Source organism: Oncorhynchus mykiss, chromosome 30 (assembly GCF_013265735.2).
Source record: "Oncorhynchus mykiss isolate Arlee chromosome 30, USDA_OmykA_1.1, whole genome shotgun sequence".
Taxonomy (NCBI): domain Eukaryota; kingdom Metazoa; phylum Chordata; class Actinopteri; order Salmoniformes; family Salmonidae; genus Oncorhynchus; species Oncorhynchus mykiss.
The window spans coordinates 18,199,413-18,226,520 of record NC_050570.1 but is presented as its reverse complement, the minus strand read 5'-3'; the positions used below and the strand labels follow the sequence as shown (position 1 = coordinate 18,226,520).

Here is a 27,108-nt window from a genome sequence, read left to right as displayed (position 1 = left end):
CGACGCTAGGACAATTGTGCGTCGCCCCACGGACTTCCCGGTCGCGGCCAGCTGCGACAGAGCCTGGGCACGAACCCAGTCTAGCGCTGCAGTGCCCTAGACCAATGCGCCACCCGGGAGGCCAGGAATAGTATTATTACATATGAAACACACACCACCCAGAACAAGGCTAAAGGAGGGCCTTTTATGATGGAAACCTAGAGGAAACTCAAACCCCATAACATTGTGATACTATTGCTTCATGGGTAAATTTGGGCTGGGGGATTCAGTAATACACAGGTGAGACGTTACACAACAACAACACTTCACTGAAGCTGCTCCAGGTGGTTATCATTTATGGAATTCAAAGAAAAGTCTTTAAATCTCTTGAAGTCCGTGCGTCTTAGCAGGAGGCCCCTCTGAGTACCTTGCCATTCCACAGTCACAGGCCAGCTCTGAGTCAGCTCTCTGCCTCACAATTACTACCAGAGGTGAGCCTCTCTCTGCCAGAGCTGACTGATCTGTCATCAGTCCTCCTGTGCCAAGCAGGGCCAGGCCTGACATAGTCACTGTACAGGAGCATTTCTTCACAAATTAGCCCCAGCAGTCCACACAAGAAAAGAAAAATCCTTGAACTTTGCATAGAGCATTATACCAGCTTGCCACAAATGACTCGAATGGTAAGCTGTTTCATTACAACTCTTAAAGGCTCATGTTAAGGCATCTGGTTTGTGTTGTGAACTTGGAATCGGATCCATTTGTGTCAATCTTAAAGGGCACTAGTCCAAGAAGGCACTGGTTTGATATGGGCCACAGAAAAAATAACATACTTGAAAAAATAAAAATGCCATAATATTATCAGATACAGTATTTGTGGCTCATAGTGGCTAACAGGGGTGATTGTGATTGCACAATACCTTAACAGTGCTGGCATTATATACATTTCTGACCTTGTGAATAAAGTAATCTATAAAATAAAAATTAATAGGCACTTTCCAAATACCTTAAAGGAGCAATGTTACTGTTAAAACATTGATTTCTTCATTAAGAAAATAGAGTGATTGATGCCAGAATGTGCATAGCTAAAAGCAGAATTTCTCATTTTCAATTTCTCAAATCTTCATGCCAAACGTTTGCATTGATTGTTTGTGATCTAGTGGTATATCAAGCTTACACAATCAACATCAACATTTCTAAATCTCTGCAGTCCATTTCACATAGGTGAAACAATCAACATATCAATCCCAAACTCCCACTGAAGTTCAGATTACTCATATGACTAAAGGTGCACTAAAATGGGACTCATCTAGACATCTTCCCTTCTGAGAATGGTCTTTCTTTCTTATCTGAATGTTTGGTACTCTTACCTAATCTATTGTGTTAAAAAAAGCAACATAAAAACTTCTGAGACGAATATACTAAGAAACTAGTGAACATCAACCATGATGTCTCAATATAAAAGTCCTCTCCCACTCATGCGCCGGTGCACCCAGGACATAGAGGATTCTGGTAATGTGCGCAGCCCCCTCAGTCAGTCCAGTGGTTAGTGGGAGCTTGTTGTGAGAGTGGTTGACTGGGTTGGCCCCTCTCACACAGGCCCTGGGTAGCTGTAATGGTTGTTGTGATCTGCATCTGCAATCTGCAGGCTGGGTTTGCGGCGCTCCAGTTCCTCGTTCTCGACCGTGTCTGGGCTGGAGCAGTGGGGAGGACCCTGCTTGAATAAGTCTGACACGTGGCGCACCTGTAGGGAGGAGAGGAGTGAAATGGTGTGGGTCAGACAAAGTGAGAGGACCAGAGTAGGGCTGGAAAATGTGATTGTATACTGTATGTCTGGTGGTGGAGGGCACCATGCAGCTGCTCCACGTCTCAGAGGAACACACAGTGTGTTGCATAACCCCTCCAGCTCTCTAACCAGGCCAGAGAAGTCATAAAACATTGGGCCTGGGAGGGTCCCCAATTGCATGCAGTAGTCTGAAATACGAATCGCAGCTACGCTTTCCAATATGAATCACCCACGTCTCCGAGACTTCCCAAAGGCGTTGCTGAAAGAGGTTCGATCAAAACAGGGGACTAGGAACAATAAAAAGCCAGCAGGCAACACTCACGTTGAGGATGGCAATGAGAGCGCCTTGGAGGAAGCCCACCAGAACGTCGCTCCAGTGGTGCTTGTAATCGGACACGCGGGTGTAGCCCACGTACACTGCAAAAGCCACCAGGAAGAACTGGATTGTGGGTCGGAGGAGTCTGGCCCACTTTGCCCTCAGCCTCGCCTGGACATACAACTAGAGAGAAAGAGAGGGAGGAGATGTTTCAGTTCTCATAAGTAGAGCTATCTTTGTTTGAAGACTATTTGCTTTTACTGCTGATTGAGGTCATTAGTGGTTTTTGTGTTCACAAGTGGTGAACCATCTCACCAAATAAGGCAATGTTATTTGACTGTAAACTGGCCCCAGTAACATTAAGCCTATCATCATATTTCAGTCCATCAAATATGCCTCAATGAACGTCTGAAACACAGCATTTGTTAGTAAATGTTATTTTCATGTATACAGTGTGTGAGAGTCCATTCTACAAGTGGCTAATATGAAAGCACATTGTTCAGCTTTTACAAAATGCTAACATTAGCAGGCTACATGTAGTCACTAGTCAGATAAACATGTAACAGGCAAGAATTGTATTCAATTTCTTTCTGTCAAGTGTGTCGTTACTTTGTTAAATACACATTAAATGAAATGTGATTTGATTTAGTCAGATAAACATGATAACAGGCAATAATTTAAAAGTTAAATGCCCCTTCATACTAAATCAAATCCCAGTAAAAACAGAAATATGGTATGCTTTGAATTGCATAAACCATGAAAAGATGTTGAACGTTGATCTAATTTATGCCCAACTATGGACTGAAAACCATTTTCACAGAAGAGGAGAGTTGCTGCCAGAATATCTAACTGGCACATTCATTTCTCTGGGCTGCTACCAGGCTCCTGCCATAGTAGGTGTGTAAATTGGCATCCATGCATGCCCCCCTACCGCACATACACTCAATCTCTGCATTCAACACTTGTAGGGAAATGGAGATATTAATCACATCTAATAGGGAATATGAAAGAGGAACAAAGCAGAGCAGATTACTGATTGCTTTGATTGGCAGTGAGGACCGAGTCGTCTGCTAGAGTCTCCTGCCTGCCTTGCTTGTCTGTCTGTCTGTCAATGGCTAGATTTATTGCTGTCGATCAATGATGTCACACCATCTGGTGCTGACAACTTGGATGGAAAATGACTGAGGATAGTAGTGGACCGTATTGCCAATCCTATTTGCCATCTCTTCAATCTAAGCCTACAGGAAAGTGTGTTCCCTCTGGAGGGAAGTAAAAGTCATTCCGCTACCCAAGAATATTAAAGTACCCCTTTCTGGTTCAAACAGCTGAACAAATTAACAACTGACTTTCAGCACGCTGATAGGGAGGGGCACGCAACATGTATGGCACTGAGACAAATGACTGATGATAAGCAGAAAGAAGATTGTGGGAGATGTTTTGTTAGACTTCAGTGCCGCTTTTGAGGTTATCAATTGTAATCTGCTGCTGAAAAAGACGTGTTATGGCTTTACATTCTCTGCCATATCGTGGATTGAGAGATACCTACCTAATAGAACACAGAGGGTTTTATTTAATGGAAGCCTCTCTCACGTAAACCAGGTAGAGTGTGATATACCTCAAGGCAGCTGTCTTGGTCCTTTACTGTTTTCTATTTTTACTAATGACTTACCACTAGCCTTGAGTAAAGCTTGTGTGTTTATGACTCAACATTTACACTTCAGCTACCACTGCAAGTGAAATCACTGCAACCTATAATAAACAGCTACAGTCAGTTTTAGAATGGGAGGCTAGTAATAAGCTACACCTAAATATAAAAAACAACTAAAAGCTAAACCTCATCTAAATATTTTAATGAATAATGTGGCAATTGAGTGAGTTGAGCAGACTAAACTGCATGGTGTAACCCTAGATTGCAAACTTACATGCTCAAAACATATTGATGCAACAGTTGCTAAGATGGGGAGATGTCTGTCTGTGATAAAATGCTGCTCTGCTTTCTTGACATTACAAATGCAGTGCATTGCACTGTACAGCAATGTACTAGAGCCATGACCACATGGAACTCTTCCACATCATGGCTCCAGTACAAGCTAGCAGTGAAATCAGAAAAAAAACATAAAAAATGGGCGGTAGGCAGCCTAGTGGTTAGAGCGTTGGACCAGTAACCGAAAGGTTGCTGAATCAAATCCCCGAGCTGACAAGGTAAAAATCTGTCGTTCTGCCCCTGAACAAGGCAGTTAAACCCACTGTTCCCCGGTAGGCTGTCATTGTAAATAAGAATTTGCTCTTAACTGACTAGTTAAATAAAGGTTACATTATAATAAAAAATTCATTAAAAAACACCTCACGGCAAAACACGGACTGTAAAGACATGCATGCACACACAGTAATATTGTATTATTGTACATTTGTATAGTGCACAATGTCTTTTGTGATGTATCATTTTATTTATGTTTATTTATTGTTTTGTTGTGATGTAATTGTTTTATTTTATAATTATTTTATTTTATTTATTTATTATATTTTATTGAATTTATTATGTAGATTGTTTTGTTATGATGTAGTTGTTTTATTTATGATGTAGACTAGGTATTCCCAAACTGGGTACTGGGGGTACGCGCAATGCCGTCGGGGATACGCCAAATAAAAATGTGATTCACTTTTTTTTTTTTTATGTTTTAGTTGTATTTGTTTAAAAAAAATGATCTTCACATTTTCAAATAGTCCATTTATATTTTCCAACGGGGCTATACATTTGTGTGAGGGTTTTTTCTCACCTGAGTAGCCTCGTTTCACTGCCAAAAATACAATTAAACCAGCAAAATAACAATGTCAAATTCAGGTAGCCTAGTCAAATAATTAACATCCAATCACAACCATTACTCTCTCGTGGGAATCCCACTAACAGTCCGTATGTAGCCAAATGTAGCTGCTGCTCATTCCGTTTGCTCTAAAATGGATAAATAGTTATAAAAAATGTAAGGCTCGCGTCCATAGAGACACATACCAGCTCTACTGGTAGTACTGCTACTACCAGCAGTACTACACCTGCACCTGTCGACAACACAAGTTGTTCTGCTTCCAAGAGCACATCCAATGCTAGCATCAGTAAATCTACATTTGTTGATAGCCCAGCTAGCATGGACACTGACAGTTTCTAAGAGCTACTACCCCCTTACCCGGGAAAGCACCGAACAACAGACAACGGACGTTGGACCATCGAAGAGGCGCAAATATGATGAGAACTACATTGATTTGGGGTTCACTTATATTGGGAGTAGTGCCTTTCCTCAGCCAAAGTGTGTCATATGTGCAAAAGTACTATCTCACAACTCGATGAAACCTTCACTCTTGAGCAGACATTTAGAAACAAAACATGCCAATTTGAAAAATAAGCCACAGGCGTTTTTGAGTGAGAATTAATACGACTTTCAAGTAGTAAGATATGTATAAAAGCAACAGATAACATTATTAAGAAGGGGCTAGAAGGTCTTATATGGTGAAATACAGAGTGGCTAGGACAGGCAAGCCCCATACTATTGTGGAGGACTTCATTCTTCCTGCTGCCGCGGATATGGCTGGGACAATGCTGGGGGAAAAGGCCCCAAAAAACTATACAGACAATGCCTTCATCATCCTGGTATATGTCCGTAACGTTTATGAGGGTCAATTAAGGAAGACACCCTCTTTTGCAAACCACTGGAAACCAGGACAACAGGAAAGGATATTTTTAAAGTACTGGACAGCTTTGTGTCATCAAATTAACTTTGGTGGTCAAGATATGTTGATATCTGTACTGATGGCGCATAAGCCATGACAGGGAGACATAGTGGAGTGGTAACGTGCGTGCAAGCAGTTGCTCCCTACAGCGAGACATAGTGGAGTGGTAACGCGCGTGCAAGCAGTTGCTCCCTACAGCGAGACATAGTGGAGTGGTAACATGCGTGCAAGCAGTTGCTCCCTACAGCGAGACATAGTGGAGTGGTAACGTGCATGCAAGCAGTTGCTCCCTACAGCGAGACATAGTGGAGTGGTAACGCGCGTGCAAGCAGTTGCTCCCTACAGCGAGACATAGTGGAGTGGTAACACGCGTGCAAGCAGTTGCTCCCTACAGCGAGACATAGTGGAGTGGTAACGCGCGTGCAAGCAGTTGCTCCCTACAGCGAGACATAGTGGAGTGGTAACGTGCATGCAAGCAGTTGCTCCCTACAGCGAGACATAGTGGAGTGGTAACATGCGTGCAAGCAGTTGCTCCAGACGCCACTTAGGTACATTTCAGCATCCACCGAGAGGCTCTTGCTGCCAAGGGAATACCTGACAGCTTGAAAGACATTTTGGACACTATAGTGAAAATGGTTAACTTTGTTAAAGCAAGGCCCCTGAACTCTCATGTATTTTCTGCACTATGCAATGATATGGGCAGCGACCATGTAATGCTTTTACAACATACAGATGTGCGCTGGTTATCAAGGGGCAAAGTATTGACACGTTTTTTTTAATTGAGAGACGAGCTTAAAGTTTTCTTTACTGACCATCATTTTCACTTGTCTGACCTCTTGCATGATGACGAGTTTCTCACATAACTGGCCTATCTGGGTGATGTTTTTTCTCGCCTGAATGATCCAAATCTAGGATTACAGGGACTCTCCGCAACTATATTCAATGTGCAGGACAAAACTGAGGCTATGATTAAGTAGTTGGAGCTCTTCTCTGTCTGCATTAAGAAGGACAACACACAGGTCTTTCCATCATTGTATGATTTTTTGTGTGCAAATGAACTCAAGCTTACGGACAATGTCAAATGTGATACAGCGAAGCACCGTGAGTGAGTTGGGTGCGTAATTAGGCAGGTACTTTCCCGAAACGGATGACACAAACAACTGGATTCAATATCCCTTTCATACCCTGCCTCAGTCCACTTACCGATATCTGAACAAGAGAGCGTCATAAAAATTGTAACAAGCGGTTCTGTGAAAATGTAATTTAATTAGAAGCCACTGCGCCAGATTTCTGGATTGGGCTGCACTCAGAGTATCCTGCCTTGGCAAAACGCGCTGTTAAGACACTGATGCCCTTCGCAACCACGTACCTATGTGAATACCGGCACAGACTGCATGGAACATTATTTAAGACAGAGACTCTCTCCAATACATTGCAGAGTTATGTGCATCCTTTCAAGCACACCCTTCTCATTAACCTGTGGTGAGTTATTCAATTTTCGATGAACAAATAAGGTTTCATATGTAAGATGGTCAAATAAAGAGTAAAATTATTGATCATTATTATTTGTGCCCTGGTCCTATTGCTCTTTGTCACTTCCCACGAGCCTGGTTGTGTGTGTGGCAGGCTTACAATGATGGTAAAAAACTAAATTTGAGAGTGCGCTGACCCTGGTGCTAGGGGGGGTACGCAGCTGGAGGTTGAATGTTTGAAGGGGTAGGGGACTATAAACACTTTGGGAACCATTTGTTTTATTTATGATGTGGACTTTTGTTTTGTTGTGATGTGTTGTTTTATTCCTGTTTGGACCCCAGGAAGAGTAACGGTTGCCTTGTCAGCAGCTAATGGGGATCTTAATAAATACTACATTTCACAATGACAAGGCCCAGGGCAGTTGAACTAGATAACCAGGAACAGAACACAGGCCTAGCCTCCATCTCCGGTCTATGACAGTCCAGCAGGGCATTAGCCTCTGTGTCCAAATTCGGCTGAACTTTTGACTTGCCCTTTATATATATTTATATATGAGCACAATCACTCTCAGTAAAGCCTGCTCTATTTTGCCTTTTCATATCTACGCCATTACTCCTAATTTAAATGGAGAGGCGTTACATCAATTGATTCCATTTGAGAATGTTGAATATAAGGGTGTTTGTAGTCGATATTTGCGTCTGTTCCATTAGCCTTGTATACTCACTGCTAGAAACAGCATACAGTACATCCCAAAGGAGGAGTGGCCGGAGTAGAAGGACAACCTGGAAAAATGGAGAAAAAAAAAAATGTTCTTAAAAATGGTCATGTCAACCTGTCATGACTGTTTGGAGACTACAGTGGATCTATTCAGTGTGTTTCTACCAGAGCATTAAGCTGTGGTCACCTTGTGCTGGTGAGCAGCAGTTTGTACAAGCATTGGTTCCAGTTCAGCAATAACCACTGGCATAGAGCAATGCACCAGTCAACAATATTCCCCTCATACCCTCTACCTCAGTAACTACCTGGACTCAGTGACGTCATGAGAGTTGCCGGTGCAGTTGATATCCAGCATGTAGCCTTTGCAGACCTTGGGGTTGCAGACGGCCATGAAGTTGGGCCGCAGGCGTCCAATGGTGAACTTAGCCAGGTCTGTCAGTGATTGGCTGACAGCTGCTCCGAACAGGAAGGTACCTAGCACCTTGTAGAGCGCCGCCACATACCCGTTGAACTCAGAGTTAGAGTGAATCCTCTTACTGTAGACCAGGTAGGCCTCTCCTGATGCTAGCTATGGGAAGAGAAAGAGAGAGGAGCTTGAATTACATCTAACCTTCCAGTATCTTCCAGTATGACAGCTAATATATGGTTTGGTCCACTGATTACATAGACAAACGCCTGTTTGTGACACTGATCTGGGAATCAATGTAGTCAGATGTTCTTTATCTCACCTAGGTGTCAGAGAGGAATGTATAGGGCGGGACTCACGATGACAACGGTGCAGGAGATGGTGACTGCAGCCAGCAGGCCGTGGGTGATAGTGTCATGTTTGAAGGGGTACTTGATGTCCTCATCGTCACAGTACACACCCCTCTGGTAGGGCCGGAAAACGACTGTCATAATGAGGAAAGGCAGTGCCGCTATGAGAAGAAAGAGCAGGCAGGCAACTTGTTAATTCACTCCAACTGGAAAAATGATGTCTGCAACAATTGTATGGATCCAACTGCTGACATAATTTCATTCTTCATTCATTTGTATGTCCAGCACCTGAACTAGCAGGATGTGAATGTTATTTTCTCTTTCATTATTTCACTTCAACTACCAGCATCGACTTTCCCTATAATAAAGGGTGATAAAGTACATCAGGAGCGATTCATGATAATGCTGTTGATTCAAGCTAACGTATATAAAGATTTACGAGAGCATCCATCAGTTAAATAACATATATTTTACATTTCCAGAAACCCAGACATTACATCACTATTCAATCTGGGAGGTTAAATGTTTCTTCAAGGTGCTCTGAGAAGTTTTATTTCTCCTCCTTTCCTGAAGACCTCGTTCAGTGGAACAACACTATCCTGAAAATATACCACATTCATGGCCCAGAAAAGCCCAGCATACCGAAGCAGTGCACAACACACATTGAAGTAGGTTGTGAAATGTTGTAGTAAAATCTTTAGAGGAAGGGATTGCAAAAACAAACACATGGACTCAGATGTACACACACACACACCCCTCCCCAGTGCACTTCCTTAGAAGACTGACTGATGTGGTGGTGTGCACAAACAAGCCCAAATATAGCCTCTTAAGGCTATAGAGTGGATGGAAAATGCACTTGAAACATTCGGAAAACATCTTCGAATCCACACACACACACTCAACCTGTCTGACGTGTGATGCAAAGCCACAAACACACCACGAGGAAGGCATTATGCGTTCATTACTGCAGTTCATGTTGATAAACTCAACCTGTCTGACGTGTGATGCACAAGCCACAAACAGACCATGAGGAAGGCATTATGCGTTCATTACTGCAGTTCATGTTGATAAACTCAACCTAATGAATAATACTCTTCTCGTCTGTGCTGCATCTACAAATTAAAACGTATGTGAAAAATACCTTATTGGTACAACTGCTAGGAGCTCTTCCCAGCTAACAATTCTAGGGAGAGAGAAAGTGTTTGTCATATCACCCCTAATGTTTGAGGGTCCAGTTTTCTGAGGGTTACATTGGTTAAAGAACCAACACTCCAAGCCGCAGCTCCAAACTACTTGTTAGACATAGAGAACTGATAAGATATACTCATTGTTGGGGTGGGATTGGCATGTGAGGTTGGGGTGGGGTCCGTGAGGGGCTTTAGATCATTTCTTTGGATTCCTCATGTCTAACTCATTGTTCGAAAAAAAGTTTGGTCCAAATCAGATGTTAGGCACTATATTTATTGCATATTATATGAATCCCATCAATTAAAATGGCCAATTTGGGTGTAATCAATTAGCTTAATTTCTCAGAGATCAAATTATATAAAACAATGTTGCAGGAATGCTAATCTTATCTGCTTACAACAACAGAAACAATTTCAGGACAATCTGAGATGGTGGGTGTCAAAATCCTCTTTCTTGTGCTTTTTGAGGTGGAATGACCCTATAGGATAAAGACAGATTAGTGTACTGTGTCAGTCTAACCTTGCTGCTAGGTTTCAGACACGACAAAAGGCACAATGAGACAAACATTTGAGAGAAAAACCTAAACTGGAGATAGCCGCTGAGATTCCCTCAAGCTACATCTACAAAAAGTTTCCATTGTATTGCTAGCCTTCTAATATTAGTTCAAGATGATATGTTTATTACATTTAATATGAATACAAGCACCCACCATTATATCAACAGAGATCAGACAGCGTCACCACCAAACAGGTGGCACTTAACCGTCAGATATGGGATCCAAGTGGCAACCCTTCATTCTCAACCGGCACCAACTCTTATCCCTCTGTACTCTGCTCACCTGCCCACCGCTCCCTGTTTTCCTCAGCAAAAGGCTGTTGGGGTAGTGTTTACACAGTGTTAGAAAGCTTTGTGAGGGAATAGAACCCTAAAATAAAAGCCTTAGTGGCCCCAGGCCCTCAGCACCTCCATCCTTTCTGGTGGTGCCACAAGACAATGTGGCCATCCACCATTTTATTGTCAATTCATTTGTCCTACATCCTGCATCCAGCTAGCACAAACAACATCAGTCAGAATCACACCAAGAATGTCGCTTCCTTTTCCTCCTCCAAATCCACACATGGCAGGAAGTGAATCACAGAAAGAGTGGAGGAGGTTTGTGTTTCTTGGTTATTGTGACTATTCATTCATCCCACTCCCCCTGATCCAGTGTCCACAATAACATGTGTTTGGTTTCTGGAGGAATAATTTGCCATTGTTTTGTTCTCAACATCTGAGCTGAGTGTAACTTAAAATCAGGACAGGCTGATGATCTCTGAAGGACATTCACTCTATCACCACTTTACTTCGGAGTTAATCATACATCACTTTGAAAGTTTTTATACAACATACAGTATTTTCTTAAAGCGAAGTTCCAGACTCTTGATCTTTCATAATGTAACTTGCTTGGGATTAGTACCAGCTGTCAAATCCTCTGTAATGTATTCAGAAAAACAATATTTACCGGGAATATAAGTGGCCATACATTCCTAATAAAAATAAACTTGTGCTTGAGGGCTACCGTGTGCATGGCTGTCGTTACTGTACAGCTGGAAATGTTTTAGACAGTATGACATGAAATCTGTCTCCACACACACAGCCATTCAATACAAAATCCTATTGGTAGGAATGTTCACACTTGCAGCCGATTGAAAACAGAATGGAAATGCTGACAAACTCGAGGCTTATTGAAACCTGTATCTGGTTTGCATTGCCCATATGAGTGAACTTAGAATGCTTACAGTATTAGTGTTGTGAGTCTGAGTGCTGGTTTGGCCCTCTGGATAAAATCTAGGACATTTTTATTTTCTTTAATACAGCATGGTGAAGGCCATTTTAAATAGACAGTTTGTGCTTGATGCTGTATAACAAACACCCTGCAGCAATTGCAATGCTTTCAACACCATTGTTCAGAAGGGTCTGTCAGAAGCATTAGTAGAGGTTAAGTGGGAAAAATACGCTTCAAATTATGAAAGAAAAGTGACCGAATAATCAGACTTCTGAACATTAGTTCCTGTAAACTGAAAACAGAAAACCGAGAAAAATATCAAGACAACACAAGTAACAAGACAGTGCAGGAGTGGAGGGAATCAGTGTCGAATCTGAGATGAGCAAAAATAACTCAAATATTTGTGCACAAATCTTACATTACATCAATGCTTGAAAGTTGCACATCTCAAGTTTGGATCTAGCACTTCTGGCTATAAAGAAGTTAGAAGAGTGAGGGACGCTATTTCTATTAGTGTATTAGTGTCGGGCATGGGGTAGGCAGTACACCTAGCCTGAAATGACCCCCTCTAGGCTTTTTAAGCTGTGTATGTCTTTATTTCTGTACTGATAATACTGCATTTATACTGCAGACACATCACTTTGACTGATGAGACATACATCTAAAAGTTAATATGAAAATAGTTTTTTAAACAATGTCGGCAAAAAAATAAAATAAAAAATAAGTTAAAAAAAATAAAATAAATCGGCACTAGTGTCCTACAGTAGGGGTGTCTAATAGATTTCCAAGCCTCTTAACCCACCCCAAAAAACATTCACACAGACAGACACAAACAAACACAGTCACACTGACAGGCAAAAATAGACAGGCAAAATAAGTCTCCAGGATACCACAACAAAATGCCACAGCCCAAATTGACAGTGCTGCAGAACTTCATCTTTACAGAAGGAAAATAGGGAACTTGGTCTTTAACGGTCCAAATGAAAGTTGTTACAAGAAAAGGTAGAGTAATAGAGGAAAGCAGGTTTGAAAGGGAATATATTCTCCCCATGAATCACCTGACTCTACAGTTGGAGGGAAATGAGGCCCCGCTTGGAATGCCAGTGAAATATCTCCTATTTGAGCCCATAATGAGGCCTTCTGAAGTCACAAGAAGCAGGAGTTCACATTACCTGCCTCAGATTAAGGAACCCCATTGAACAGCTTTCAGTCACATTTTGAGAAGCTAATGTTCCCCTTCCTCCTCTACTTTCGATTCACAATAATTTACAATGGCACCTTCGCCTACTCTATGCTTCTCCTAAACGGGGTCTTGGGGCACAGAAATACAAGGGAGAGGGGAGGAAAATGACTCTTGAAGACAATTGGTTCAGACACAAACACATGGGAAAAAAAGTTTGTTAAAGCTATCCAGCACCTGCTCAAAGTTACAGGATATGCATAAGATCTACACGTTTTCATAGAGGGTCCTAAGCTACCTGACCCCTCTGAGCTGGGTAGAAGACATTCATTTTATTCCATCAACGGCACTCATTTCTATCCTCCTTTGTGCCCTCACTCTCTTATTCAGAGTCTCTCGAGCTCATTCATCCTTTGTCATTCCTTCAATCCCAGTGTCCTCCTATACTCTCCCGCTCTGTAAATATAGAGGTCTGAATGGAGCCCGGCTTATTTTAGACAGCTGATCTGCAATTACATGGAATGATTTGGGTCATGATCTCACTGGAAGCTGAGAGTCACTGCAATTTGTCACGTCCTCTCTCTGTCTACACAGTGGAGGGCAGGGATTAATGCCATCTCAATTCATGAAGTGAATTGAATTTCCAGCACAAGAACCAAAGAGACATAATTGAAAATACAGTCAGACACCCTTGATAAATATGAGCAAAAATTACTGTATAAAACAAATAATTAAAATAAATACTGAGCTATTGGATGCTATATATACACAGTACCAGCCAAAGGTTTGGACACACCTACTCATACCAGAGTTTTCCTTATTTTTTTGTATTTTCTACATTGTAGAATAATAGTTAAGACATCAAAACTATGAAATAACACATATGGAATTGAAATTATTGGCACATTTAAAGATTCTCAGAAATAAAATCAAACAAAATAAAACATTTGAATTTTAATGCAGATTCTAAGTTAATTTCAACAGATTAACTATTGTGGCCTCTCATGGCTTCCTGTTTTACTGGTAATGTCATAATACGCATGTAAATTCCTGTTGTCATCCATTACCATGGGAAAAGGCAAAGAGCTCACGAATGAAGTGACAAATGGTTGTTGACCTTCATAAAATCCGCCAATGGGTACAGAGAAAATAGCAACAAAAAAATATATATACCACTTACCACTATTAGGGCAACAATTAAGATCAGTGATAAACTTGGACGCATATCTTGTCCCCACGCAGTGAGGAAGATGGTTCAGGACGCAAAGAAATATCAAAGACCCAAAGTTGGAGAAGAGGTAGATAAGTATAGGGGTAAGGTGACAGGGATACTAGAGTGATGGAGGTAGATATGTATGGGGTAAGGTGACAGGGATACTAGTGATGGAGGTAGATATGTATAGGGGTAAGGTGACAGGGATACTAGAGTGATGGAGGTAGATATGTATAGGGGTAAGGTGACAGGGATACTAGTGATGGAGGTAGATATGTATAGGGTAAGGTGACAGGGATACTGGAGTGATGGAGGTAGATATGTATAGGGTAAGGTGACAGGGATACTAGAGTGATGGAGGTAGATATGTATAGGGTAAGGTGACTAGGCAGCAGGATATAAGATAAACAAAAAAGCAGCAGCTTGTATGTGAGTGGGTGTGCGGGTAGAGTCAGTATACATGTATGTGCATTATTATGTGTGAGTGAGCAGTTGATGGGAGTGAGTGTTTGTTGGAGTGTGTGTGTGTGTGTGTGTGTGTGTGAGTGAGTGAGTGTATAGTGAATGTGCATAGAGACAGTGCAAATACTGAAATAAAAAGGTAAATAAAAATGTACAAGAATGCACAAGAGGAGATTACTGTGACTCGACAGTCATTTAGAATTTTACAGTAACACTGTCACCCCAACAGCCCTAGATGTGACCTGACTAGTTCAGACTGGAGAGGTGGCCTTCCTACAGAGTCACATCTGGGACACGTGCTTGAACACTGGGATTGGATGGCCTGTCTTTCCACACTGAGGGTCGGTCATCCAGTGACTTTTTTTCTCTCCAGCCACTCTCCTCTCAGTCTCACATTCAGTGCCTCTACTCTGTTCCTCCTTCGCCAGTCCATCTACGCCCTTTCCTCAACTCTCACTCCTCTCTACCAAGTCTACACAAATGGAGCTGGCGGAGGTCCATCTGTGTCGTTCTCTACGTAGTTCAACGTACATTTGTTTGGCTGAATTTTTGGAACACAATGAAAATGAACCTACGTCAGCTCTGTTTGTGTAGACTGTGTAGAGCTCAACTTCTCTCAGTGTCTTCTTCCCTCACTGTGTAGTGTGTGGACTAGGGCCCTTCTCCCAGCCCCAGTCTACTCTGCGTGGTCCTCTCTGGCAGGCTAGACTGACTAATGTGGAAGGTATGTGCTGAGCATACAACTTCTGCATTTGGATCGAGAATTCTAATTTACACTAGAAACACCTGACTTCCCCAATCAGTCACACCAAATTCAGCTACCCATTGCTTTCTAATCCCCTTTCTCTCGTTCTCATCATTTACGCATTCTGAGCATCAAGTAGTGCAGATGGAGGGCAGTTCAATCTGGTCTGGGGAATAGTCTGACTTTTACTTAGATCAAACAAATAGACCAGACAACATTTTGATTATACAGTGCCTTGCGAAAGTATTCGGCCCCCTTGAACTTTGCGACCTTTTGCCACATTTCAGGCTTCAAACATAAAGATATAAAACTGTATTTTCTTGTGAAGAATCAACAACAAGTGGGACACAATCATGAAGTGGAACGACATTTATTGGATATTTCAAACTTTTTTAACAAATCAAAAACTGAACAATTGGGCGTGCAAAATTATTCCCTTTTCCCAACCAATCTGGATGAGAATCCTGAATCCCTGGAGACAGCTTCATCGTTTCCTTCACAAGCCTCTTTCAACCACTAGAAACACCAGGGCAGTCAGGTCAAAGAACATGGGAACATATTTTATTGAGTCAAATCTTTTTCCCAACATTTTTCCAGTACTATCCTATTTAACACAGATAGAAAAGCTTTCTTACCGGTGGCACTAAGATTCAAATATATTTTATTGGCCGCATATACATATTTTGCAAATGTTATCACAGGTGCAGCGAAATGGTTATTTTTCTAGCTTCAACAGTGCAGTAATACCTAACAATACACACAAATGAAGAAATATCAGAACGAGCAATGTCAGAGACCAGAATAGAAATATATACACTGACTATACAAAACATTAAGAACACCTTCCTAATATTGAGTTGCACCACTATTTGCCCACAGAACAGCCACAATTTCTCAGGGCATGGACTCTACAAGGTGTCGAAAGCGCTCCACAGGGATGCTGGCCCATGTTGACGCCAATGCTTCCCACAGTTGTGTCAAACTGGTAGCATGTTCTTTGGGTGGTGGACCATTCTTGATACACACGGGAAACTGTTGAGCAGGAAACCCCCAGCAGAATTGCAGTTCTTGACACAAACCAGTGCACCTGGCACCTACTATCATACCCAGTTCAAAGGCACTTAAACGTTTGTCTTGTCCATTCACCCTCTGAATGGCACACATACACAATCCATGTCTGTTGTCTCAAGGCTTAAAAATAATTATTTAACCTGTCTCCTCCCCTTTATCTACACTGATTGAAGTGGATTTAACAAGTGACATCAATAAGGGATCATAGCTTTCACCTGGTCAGTCTATGTAATGGAAAGAGCAGGTGACCTTAATGTTTTGTATACTCAGTGTACATGGACATATATTCCTAATAAAAATAAACTTGTGCTTGAGGGCTACCGTGTGCATGGCTGTCATTACTGTACAGTTGGAAATGTTTAAGACACCCCCAATAAAGGAGTGGTTCTGCAGGTGGAGACCACAGACCACTTCCCAGTTCCTATGCTTCCTGGCTGATGTTTTGGTCACTTTTGAATGCTGGCGGTGCTTTCACTCTAGTGGTAGCATGAGACGGAGTCTACAACCCACACAAGTGGCTCAGGTAGTGCAGCTCATCCAGGATGGCACATCAATGCGAGCTGTGGCAAGAAGGTTTGCTGTGTCTGTCAGCGTAGTGTCCAGAGCATGGAGGCGCTACCAGGAGACAGGCCAGTACATCAGGAGACGTGGAGGAGGCCGTAGGAGGGCAACAACCCAGCAGAAGGACCACTATCTCCGCCTTTGTGCAAGGAGGAGCACTGCCAGAGCCCTGCAAAATGACCTCCAGCAGGCCACAAATGTGCATGTGTCTGCTCAAACGGTCAGAAACAGACTCCATGAGGGTGGTATGAGGGCCCGACGTCCACAGGTGGGGGTTGTGCTTACAGCCCAACACCGTGCAGGACGTTTGGCATTTGCCAGAGAACATCAAGATTGGCAAATTCGTCACTGGTGCCCTGTGCTCTTCACAGATGAAAGCAGGTTCACACTGAGCACGTGACAGACGTGACAGAGTCTGGAGACGCCGTGAAGAACGTTCTGCTGCCTGCAACATCCTCCAGCATGACCGGTTTGGCGGTGGGTCAGTCATGGTGTGGGGTGGCATTTCTTTGGGGGCCGCACAGCCCTCCATGTGCTCGCCAGAGGTAGCCTGACTGCCATTAGGTACTGAGATGAGATCCTCAGACCCCTTGTGAGACCATATGCTGGTGCGGTTGGCCCTGGGTTCCTCCTAATGCAAGACAATGCTAGACCTCATGTGGCTAGAGTGTGTCAGCAGTTCCTGCAAGAAGTAGGCATTGATGCTATGGACTGGCCCGCCCGTTCCCCAGACCTGAATCCAATTGACATCATGGGACATCATGTCTCGCGCCATCCACCAACGCCACGTTGCACAACAGACTGTCCAGGAGTTGGCGGATGCTTTAGTCCAGGTCTGGGAGGAGATCCCTCAGGAGACCATCCACCACCTCATCAGGAGCATGCCCAGGCGTTGTAAGGAGGTCATACAGGCACGTGGAGGCCACACACACTACTGAGCCTCATTTTGACTTGTTTTAAGGACATTCCATCAAAGTTGGATCAGCCTGTAGTGTGGTTTTCCACTTTAATTTTGAGTGTGACTCCAAATCCAGACCTCCATGGGTTGATAAATTTGATTTCCATTGATAATTTGTGTGATTTTGTTGTCAGCACATGTAAAGAAAAAAGTATTTAATAAGAATACTTAATTCTTTCAGATCTAGGATGTGTTATTATAGTGTTCCCTTTATTTTTTTGAGCAGTGTATATAAAAGGGAAAAAAATAATACAACAATTACATCCTTATTTCACAAAGTCATGTAACACTCAACACCTGTGTGAAAAAGTAATTGCCCCCTTACACTCAATAACATGTTGCGTCACCTTTAACTGCAATGACTCCAACCAAACACTTCCTGTACTTATTGATCAGTTTCCCAAGTCGCTGTGGAGAAATGTTGTCCCACTCTTGGACTTTGACTGGGCCATTCCAAAACTTCCAATTTGTTGCTTTTTGGCCAAATGGGATGTGAGAGACTGATCAGTGTACTGGGTGGAGGCCGGCTAGTGGTGACTGTTAAACAGTCTGACGGCCTGGCGAAATAAGATGTTTTTCAGTCTCTCGGTTCCAGCTTTGAAGAACCTGTACTGTCTCTGCCTTCTAGATGGTAGCAGGGTGAACAGGCTGTGTTTCGGGTGGCTGTGACACCGGGTGTTGTAGATGACCTGGAGGCCAAGCAGTGTGCCTCCGTTGATGGGTTGGGCAGACTGCACCAACCTCTGGAGAGCCCTGCGGTTACGGTTCGTGCAACTGCCGTACCAGGTGGTGGGTGATACAACCCGACAGGATGCTCTCAATGGTACATCTGTAGAAGTTTGTGAGGGTCTTAGGGGCCAACCCAAATTTCTTCATCCTCCTGAGGTTGAAGAGGAGCTGTTGCGCCTTCTTCACCACACTGTCTGTGTGAATGGACCATTTCAGGTTGTCAGTGATGTGTCACCACACTGTCTGTGTGAATGGACCATTTCAGGTTGTCAGTGATGTGCACGCTGAGGAACTTCAAGCTTTTCAACCTCTCCACTGTGGCCTTGTCGATGTGGATGGAGGCATGCTCTCTCTGCTGTCTCCTGAAGTCCACAATCAGCTCCTTCGTTTGGTTGATGTTGAGGAAAGAGGTTATTTTCCTGGCACCACTCCAGCAGGGCCTTCACCTCTTCCCTGTAGGCTGTCTCATCGCTGTTGGTATTCAGGCCTACCACTGTGGTGTCATCAGAAAACTTGATGATTGAGTTGGAGAAAAGACATTGTGAGTTCTTAACTGATCACACAGCATTTCCTTTGCTGTCTTGCACTCATTTCCTCAGAAGTGCCAGGGATACTCTGATTTGCATTGCTGTGCCACTGAGTTTGAGTGAAAAAAAAGAGAAATCTCCTCAAGTCCCATTCTAAACCAGCTGATTCCTTCTTGTGTCCCTCTATAGCTGTGCCAAGACCCTGGGGGTCCAGTAGTATGCATGTGGAGACCTAACTGAGTCACACTCACTCAGCCTCTCAGCTCTGGAGAAAGTACCGTAATTGCTGGACTATTAAGCGCACCTGAATATAAACCGCACCCACTGAATTATTAAAATATATGTATTTTGTACATAAATAAGCCGCACATGTCTATAAGCCGCAGGTGCCTACCGGTACATTGAAACAAATGAACTTTACACAGCCTTTAAACGAAACACGGCGTGTAACAAAAATTAAACAGTGGCCTACCAAGAAAGTCATTGGTCACTATCTTCCTCCTCCTGTGCTCTGAAACCACTGAAGTTATCTCCTTCGGTGTCGGAGTTGATTAGCCTCAGAATTGCTTCATCCGATGTTGGATCGTTTTCATTGTCGCTCTCGTCACATTCATTCGGAGGCAAATACCCTGCTGAGCTCATGCTGCCCCTTCAACACGCAGCAGTCCAGCCTTTTGAAACCCGTTCATGATAGTGGATTTTTTGACAATACTCCACGCTGTCAGGACCCACTGGCAGACTTGACCATAAGTTGCTCTTCGCATGCGGCCCGTTTTAGTGAAGGATTTCTCCCCACTTGTCATCCAAGCCTCCCACTGAACACGGAGCGGCACCTTAAATGCACGATTTACACTGACGTCGAGTGGCTGCAAATATTTTGGGCCATCTGCTTTTCTTCCCTCTGAAAGCTTTTGTTGTCTTTCTGCACTGAGTCAGTTCCTCATGCTGCTGTTTCCAACGTCTTATCATCAACTCATTAAGGCCAAGCTCCCATGCAGCAGCTCTATTTCCTTTTCCAACAGCCAGATTTATCGCCTTCAACTTGAAAGCTGCATCATATGCATTTCTCCGTGTCTTTGCCATGATGAGGGTGACAAAATGACTACCGTAATCAGAATGATGGGAAGTTTGAGCGCGCTCGATTTACGTCACATTATGTGACGGTGCTCAGTTTTTTGGCGGCATGAATCTTATGAAAGCGGGAAAAATCCATAAATTAGCCGCGTCATTGTATAAACCGCCAGGTTCAAAGCGTGGGAAAAAAGTAGCGGCTTATAGTCCGGAAATTACGGTATGTGGTGAGTGTAACCTCTGCCTTGCTGGGGTGGGGGGCAATCATGTTGCTCAGAATACACTTTATTCATAAGAAACAGTACAAAGCTATACATATGGACTGAAGCACAGAGTACAGCTGAAAATGTAGACTGTTATTCTGCTCTGCTGGTCTCTCTGTAGTGCTACCTGTGAAAACTTCAGACAGGGAGAGGTTAACCCCAGCCAACACCCACTGTATTTGTGCTGAGTGTAGGTTTACAGACAGAAGAGAAGGAGGGAGAAAAAGAGGGTTAGAGGGTTTGAGAGGGGTGGGAGAGAGGAGACTATATTGAATGTCAAACTCAAGCCTAAACTAGGGCAGATATTTGAGTATCCCAAAAAATTGGTAACTACAGATGACTTACTAGCCGCTGAGGCCATCTAGGACATAAACATGAGAGAGAAAGCTCTCTGAAGCATAGAGTCTTATTGTCTGAGGAACATCTAATTCCACAGTGAAATCCTAGCATGGGTTGTAAAGCAGGGGGCTTGTGAGGACTCCAATTAGTGACTTTGAAACTGCCTCTTTGTCATGGGGCAATTCCACAATAATGGAATTATGCTGAGCCAAACAAAAAACATTGATTTCAAAGTTTAAAAAAACATATATGCGACCACTTTTTTCGAAAACTGTATTTGCTCCGAATTATGGTAGCTGCTAGTAGATAGCGCAATGACTAGAAGTCTATGGTAGCTGCTAGTAGATAGCGCAATGACTAGAAGTCTATGGTAGCTGCTAGTAGATAGCGCAATGACTGGAAGTCTATGGTAGCTGCTAGTAGATAGCGCAATGACTGGAAGTCCATGGTAACACTAGATAGAGGTAGTTTTGCGAGCTAATGCGAACTTCCTTCATACTGGATGCAAAGACATAAAAATGGTGTCCATGAATTCAGCTGACTCTGGAGAAGTAGATAAAGGGCTTCATTTCCAAAATTCCGAAGTATCCCTTTTAGATTCAAAGATGTTTGCAGAAAGAATGGGATGTCAGCTATGACATGACACCTTGAGCTTTAAATCATCTATTTTGGTTACTGAACTACAGTAACGGAATTCAATCATGGATCCCTGATCTGTACTACACAGAAATGCATAATTATGGATATGAATGTCATTCTCTTCATGGTGCTTTATCCTAAACAGGTACATAAAGGTAGAAATATGCAACATAATCCTTTGCATATATGGCTATTATTGTAATGAGCTCCGCCCACAAACAAGCCCAAATTTGGTTGTTTCGGACCTAATCTCAACCAATCATAGACATCTTTGTTTCACACTGTTTGAACAGCACAGTACATCACAGTAAAGTAGAGGTCAGTACAGTTCAGTAGAGTTCATTATTCTGTACTAAACTCTAGGGTGCTCTACAGTACTATACACGACTGTACTGTGATGGCCAAACCTCATCTATGATTGGTTCACGTCCACGTTTGGGCCAAATCACGGCTGTTCCGGACCGGACTAAAAAACGATGTCTGTGGATGTTGAAATCAAATCAACTACTTTTCAACGTCCATGGATGTCCAGTGTCGGTCAGTGCTCCGTTGGTAGGGATGCTGGTTACAGCTAATGGAAAGACAGGTGGCTCATGCTGGGTAGGTGTCAGTAAGAGAGGAGAGGTAACATTAACTGGAGAGAGAGGCAACATTAACTGGAGAGAGAGGTAACATTAACTGGAGAGAGAGGTAACATTAACTGGAGAGAGAGAGGGAGAGGAGAGAAGAGAGAGAAAGACGAGAGAGGGAGAGAAAGAAGAGAGGAGAATGAGAGAAGTTGAGAGATGAGGAGGAGAGGAGAGAGAGAGAGAGAGGCAAAGAGAGAGAGGAGAGAGGCAAAGAGAGAGAGAGAGAGAGAAGAGAGAGGCAAAGAGAGAGTGGATGGGTTGTCCAGACAGTTTTCACTCTGGCTTTGACCATGAAACCACAGAAAGAGAAAGACAACCGAAGGGAGGACAGTAGCAGGTTACCCAACTGTGGTTTGTGAATATCATCTCCTATTGTAGCCAATTCAATTACAGTAATTCCGTTAATGATTTTTCAGTAATTTTTACTGATTTGGTAACAGAATTTAGTTTGGTTCCCTTAATAACTCAAACAAATATTGATATCAGTAAAAACACTATAACAAATTGGTAGGTCTACCTTTACTTGTTACTTCTGTGAACTTTCATAACCCTCCCTAATCATGAGGGAGAGACTTTTGAAAATATCTTAATGATATGCAGGTTTTTGGTAATAGAATTGCAAGGCACAAGGCAATGTTTAATAAATTTACAGAAGGAAAATAAATTCTCCAAAACTAAATAGAAGTGTTGATATTAGTTGGCAGGGGTCTTTCTTCAACATGATTGTGTTTTCATGTATTTCGAAAACCTTTGAAGACTTTTTCTTGAAGATGTTTTCTAAGATTCCTTTTCCATCTGTTTGAGCAGAAATCAAAGCCATTACAATTGTTTTACATGGAAAATGGTTGAAAAATGTATCTATGCCTTCATTTGCCAAAAATATAGACTCTTAGCTTTCATTTGACACCCAATTTGATATGCTCCTATGAACTTCATATGCTGGTGCTCATGGGTCCTTTAAAAATGGAAATGACCCATGGTTAATAATCACACACCTCACCTGCCACAACAGCTTTTCATAGTTTGACATGGGCAAAGCCCTGGGCAGGATAAGTATTTACCAGTTATATTACTCTGTGATTATATCTACAGAGTTTAGTGTAATGTCATTTAAATGTAATAGCCTACATCAGAGGTTAACCCTGGGGAATGTGGTTCTGACTTGTTGCATAACCATTGCAATACCATTAATTCACACTTCACAGTAACCTTCTAATAATTAAACTACAGACCACATCACTGCACCCTCCCTTTATATCAACTTCCCCATGGTAGAGATTCAGTTGTATTTTTACTTCTAGCAATTTATGTCCTTCAGGCTTGCATTTCAATCCATTTTTGAGGTGGAACAAAAGCCACACTATAACTAGTGTATCCTGTGTCTAAAAACACTATTTTTTGCAAAGATCAGGAGCATGGATACTTCTTCTTTCTTTGGAGGGTGCAAGAAGTGAGGTGGATCATCTAAATTTGACCGTGAGAATTTAAGACAAGACTCAAGACAAGGGCTTTAGAGTTCATTAGGGGGGCCAGCCAGACTCTCTCTATGTAGCAGTCGGTGTGATGTACTCACTGCTGAAATCTCATGGTGGAATGGATCATATCCTGAAAGCCTGGGGATGCTGCCCTGAAGCAGGTCCCAACAGGCACTACCCATTCTGCTCTCCTCTTCTCTCACACCACACTGAACAACAACAACGTGGGAATGTGCTGCTAAATGCCAGACCATTACGCAATCCGTCTGCCAAGTGTAAGTGCAGTTATCAGTTATCATACACCCCCTGTGTAACAACACCCCCACATTGGAGCCTTGACAGATGGAAAACCTACCGCTAAGTAGTGTTTCCCAACTCCCAAGTGTTAAACAAATCAAAACATATTTAATATTTGAGATTCTTCAAATAGCCACCCTTTGCCTTGGTGACAGCTTTGCACACTATTGGCATTCTCTCAACCAGCTTCACCTGTAATGCTTTTCCAACAGTCTTGAAGGACTTCCCACATATGCTGAGCATTTGTTGGCTGCTTTTCCTTCACTCTGCGGTCCAACTCATCCCAAACCATCTCAATTCAGGTTCCCGAGTGGCGCAGTGGTCTAAGGCACTGCATCTCAGTGCTAGGGGCGTCACTACAGACACTCTGGTTTGAATCCAGGCTGTATCACAACCGGCCGTGATTGGGAGTCCCATAGGGCACCGCACAATTGGCCCAATTGGTTTGGCCGGTGTAGGCCATCATTGTAAATAAGAATTTGCCTAGTTAAATATATATATATATTTGTTTTATTGGGTAAGGTTGGGTGATTGTGGAGGCCAGGTCATTGATGCAGCACTCCATCACTCTCCCTCTTGGTCAAATAGCCCTTACACAGCCTGGCGGTGTGTTGGGTCATTGTCCTGTTGAAAAACAAATGATGGTCCCACTAAGCCCAAACCCGATGGTGTATTGTTGCAGAATGCTGTGGTAGACATGCTGGTTAAATGTGCCTTGAATTCTAAATAAATCACAGACAGTGTCAACAGCAAAGCTTCCCCATACCATCACACCTCCTCCTCCACGCTTCATGGTGGGAACCACACATGCAGAGATCATCTGTTCACCTACTCTGCGTCTCACAAAGACACGGCGGTTGGAAACAAAAATCTCACATTTGGACTGATCAGACCAAAGGACAGATTTTCACCAGTCTAATGTCCATTGCTTGTGTTTCTTGGCCCAAGCAAGTCTCTTCTTATTGGTGTCCTTTAGTAGTGGTTTCTTTGCAGCAATTCAACCATGAAGGCCTGATTCACGCAGTCTCCTCTTAACAGTTAATGTTGAGATGTGTCTGTTACATGAACTGTGTGAATTTATTTGGGCTGCAATCTGAGGTGCAGTTAACTCTAATGAACTTATCCACTGCAGCAGAGGTAACTCTGGGTCTTCCTTTCCTGTGGCGGTCCTCATGAGAGCCAGTTTCATCATAGCGCTTGATGGTTTTTGAGACTGCATTTGAAGTTCTTGAAAGTTTCACAATTAACTGATGGACTGTCGTTTCTCTTTGCTTATTTGAGCTGTTCTTGCCATAATATGGACTTGGTCTTTTACTAAATAGAGCTATCTTCTGTATACCACCCCTACCTTGTCACAACACAACTGATTGGCTCAAATGCATTAAGGAAAAAAAAACACAAATTAACTTTTAACAAGGCACACCTGTTAATTGAAATGCATTCCAGGTGATTACTTCATGAAGGTGGTTGAGAGAATGCCAAGAGTGTGCAAAGCTGTCACCAAGGCAAAGGGTGGCTACTTCGAAGTATCTCAAATATAAAATATATAAAACACATGTTGGTTAATACATGATTCCATATGTGTTATTTCATAGTTTTGATTTATTAACTATTATTCTACAATGTAGAAAATAGTAAAAAGAAAGAAAAACACTTGAATAAGTAGGTGTGTCCAAACTTTTGACTGGGTACTGATTGTATTGCTATAGCTTCACCTCAAACCACTGTCCACTTGTACATTTGCACTGCCCTATCATTTATCTTCATTGATTCATTGACAGTCTGCACTTTAAATTCCCAGCCATAATTCATATTGAACTAACTCAGTATTGAAGTAGCTGGTCTGTCATGCCCATTTGCAAGCAAGATCCTTGAAAATGCATTGAATGTGGAAAAGAGGCATATTCTTCAAAATATTTTGGAAGGCCAAATAGAGGAAAATAGGGATAAGGTGGCACTGCATTTCCACAAACAAATATTGAGTTTACTGAAATTCATTACAAAAAGTAAAGGCCCATGATGCAAATGAGCCTTTCCTATTTTCCCATTGTGCAATTTAATATCGCACCATGTCATCTGGACAAATGTGCATGTTTGTAAGTGGTGATGGTCTGGAGCAGAGAAAGGCTGGCATTAAAAACAAGCTACTCCCATCTTATTCTCTACTACGGTGTTATAATTAGTATGAACTGGAGAAAGTGTTAACACAAAAACTTAAATCTGACTCTTTCACAGTCCGCCAGCTTTATAAGAATTGTCTCTAGGGCGCACATATTTGAACTTTCTATTTTTTTTTATGAAGAGTAGGCCGACAGTTCGACTCAACTATGTAATCAAAAGTGACTAAATCAGTTAAATATACAGTAAAGACGTTGTCATTTGCCACATAATTTAACCACGAGGAGGAATATTATGTTGGTAACAATCTGTATACCTTTTCCATTTCATGTCCAATGTATTTTCATCAGTCTAAAATTAAAATCAATGTTACCGAGGCACGGACACGGTAGTCCCAATGACTGTATGTGAATAGATCTGATTACGTAGCCTGCCTAGTATATAATCCTGTCTTTGTTCAAGCGCAGTGTGAAATTGATACACTGTAGCTACTGTACTTACCCACTACCACGCACAGCACGTCCACGAAGACATACAGCTTCTTTTTTCTAAAATCCGTCATTTTTCCTTCTGTATTTGATTAAAAACTTGTTTCAAAACTTACTTTACGAGTGCCGTATGCAAACTGCCAACCTGTATCGCGAGTTCTTCCGGAAGGCTACTTCCCTACCTGCCCACAAATGCTGTTTGTTACCTTGGAATGCAATTTTGAAATCCCAAAGATGTCTTCCAAACTCAGACTCTAATCATCTCAATCGGCCACAGTGTTAAAACTATTACGCCCTTTGCCCGCATATTTTGGTTACGGACTGAAAAAGAAAACGTTTTTATATTAGTTGAGGCGTCTGACAAACCAACGCAACGCTCTCAGTGCACCACTCCACTGATCACTCCTTCCCACTTCCTTACAGTATTTTCTGCGGCGTTCAGAACAACTGGGAACTCGGAAATAGTTACTTAAATGTGCGAAATTTGAAAGGTAAGAATTGACACAAGCCAGGTTTCCAGCCAACCTTTTTATAGATATAAAGTACATGTCGGATAAAAAATGTCACGATGGTAATAGCAAATCAGTAAACTTTCCAAATGTTGACAAAACAAAATATGCTAGAAAATGTGTGATTTTGTTTGCGT

General features: G+C 42.4%; 1 protein-coding gene across 2 annotated transcripts; it reads right to left on the bottom strand.

The window, feature by feature from the left end:
• Positions 1–26,976, bottom strand: LOC110521462 (phospholipid phosphatase 2). Of its 2 annotated transcripts, none has more exons than XM_021599021.2 (6): positions 26,669–26,976; positions 8,754–8,905; positions 8,294–8,556; positions 7,996–8,053; positions 2,085–2,261; positions 1–1,720 (listed from the first exon to the last, which is right to left on the bottom strand). In XM_021599021.2, the coding sequence occupies exons 2-6, from the start codon at positions 8,883–8,885 to the stop codon at positions 1,568–1,570; spliced, it is 783 nt and encodes a 260-aa protein (XP_021454696.1). In that variant the 5' UTR covers positions 8,886–8,905; positions 26,669–26,976; the 3' UTR covers positions 1–1,567. The 2 variants fall into 2 exon arrangements, with proteins under 2 accessions (XP_021454696.1, XP_021454695.1); XM_021599020.2 differs by having other exon boundaries at positions 26,476–26,960.
• Positions 26,977–27,108: the final 132 nt, after the last annotated feature.

Bases quoted from the DNA above. Each gene is read 5' to 3' on its own strand.
- LOC110521462 (XM_021599020.2), bottom strand. From the start codon at position 26,536: ATGACGGATTTTAGAAAAAAGAAGCTGTATGTCTTCGTGGACGTGCTG. The intron at 8,906-26,475 runs GTAAGTACAGTA...TTCTTCTCATAG, and splicing joins CGTGCTGTGCGTGGTAGTGG to CGGCACTGCCTTTCCTCATT. The intron at 8,557-8,753 runs GTGAGTCCCGCC...CTCTTCCCATAG, and splicing joins TCTCCTGCACCGTTGTCATC to CTAGCATCAGGAGAGGCCTA.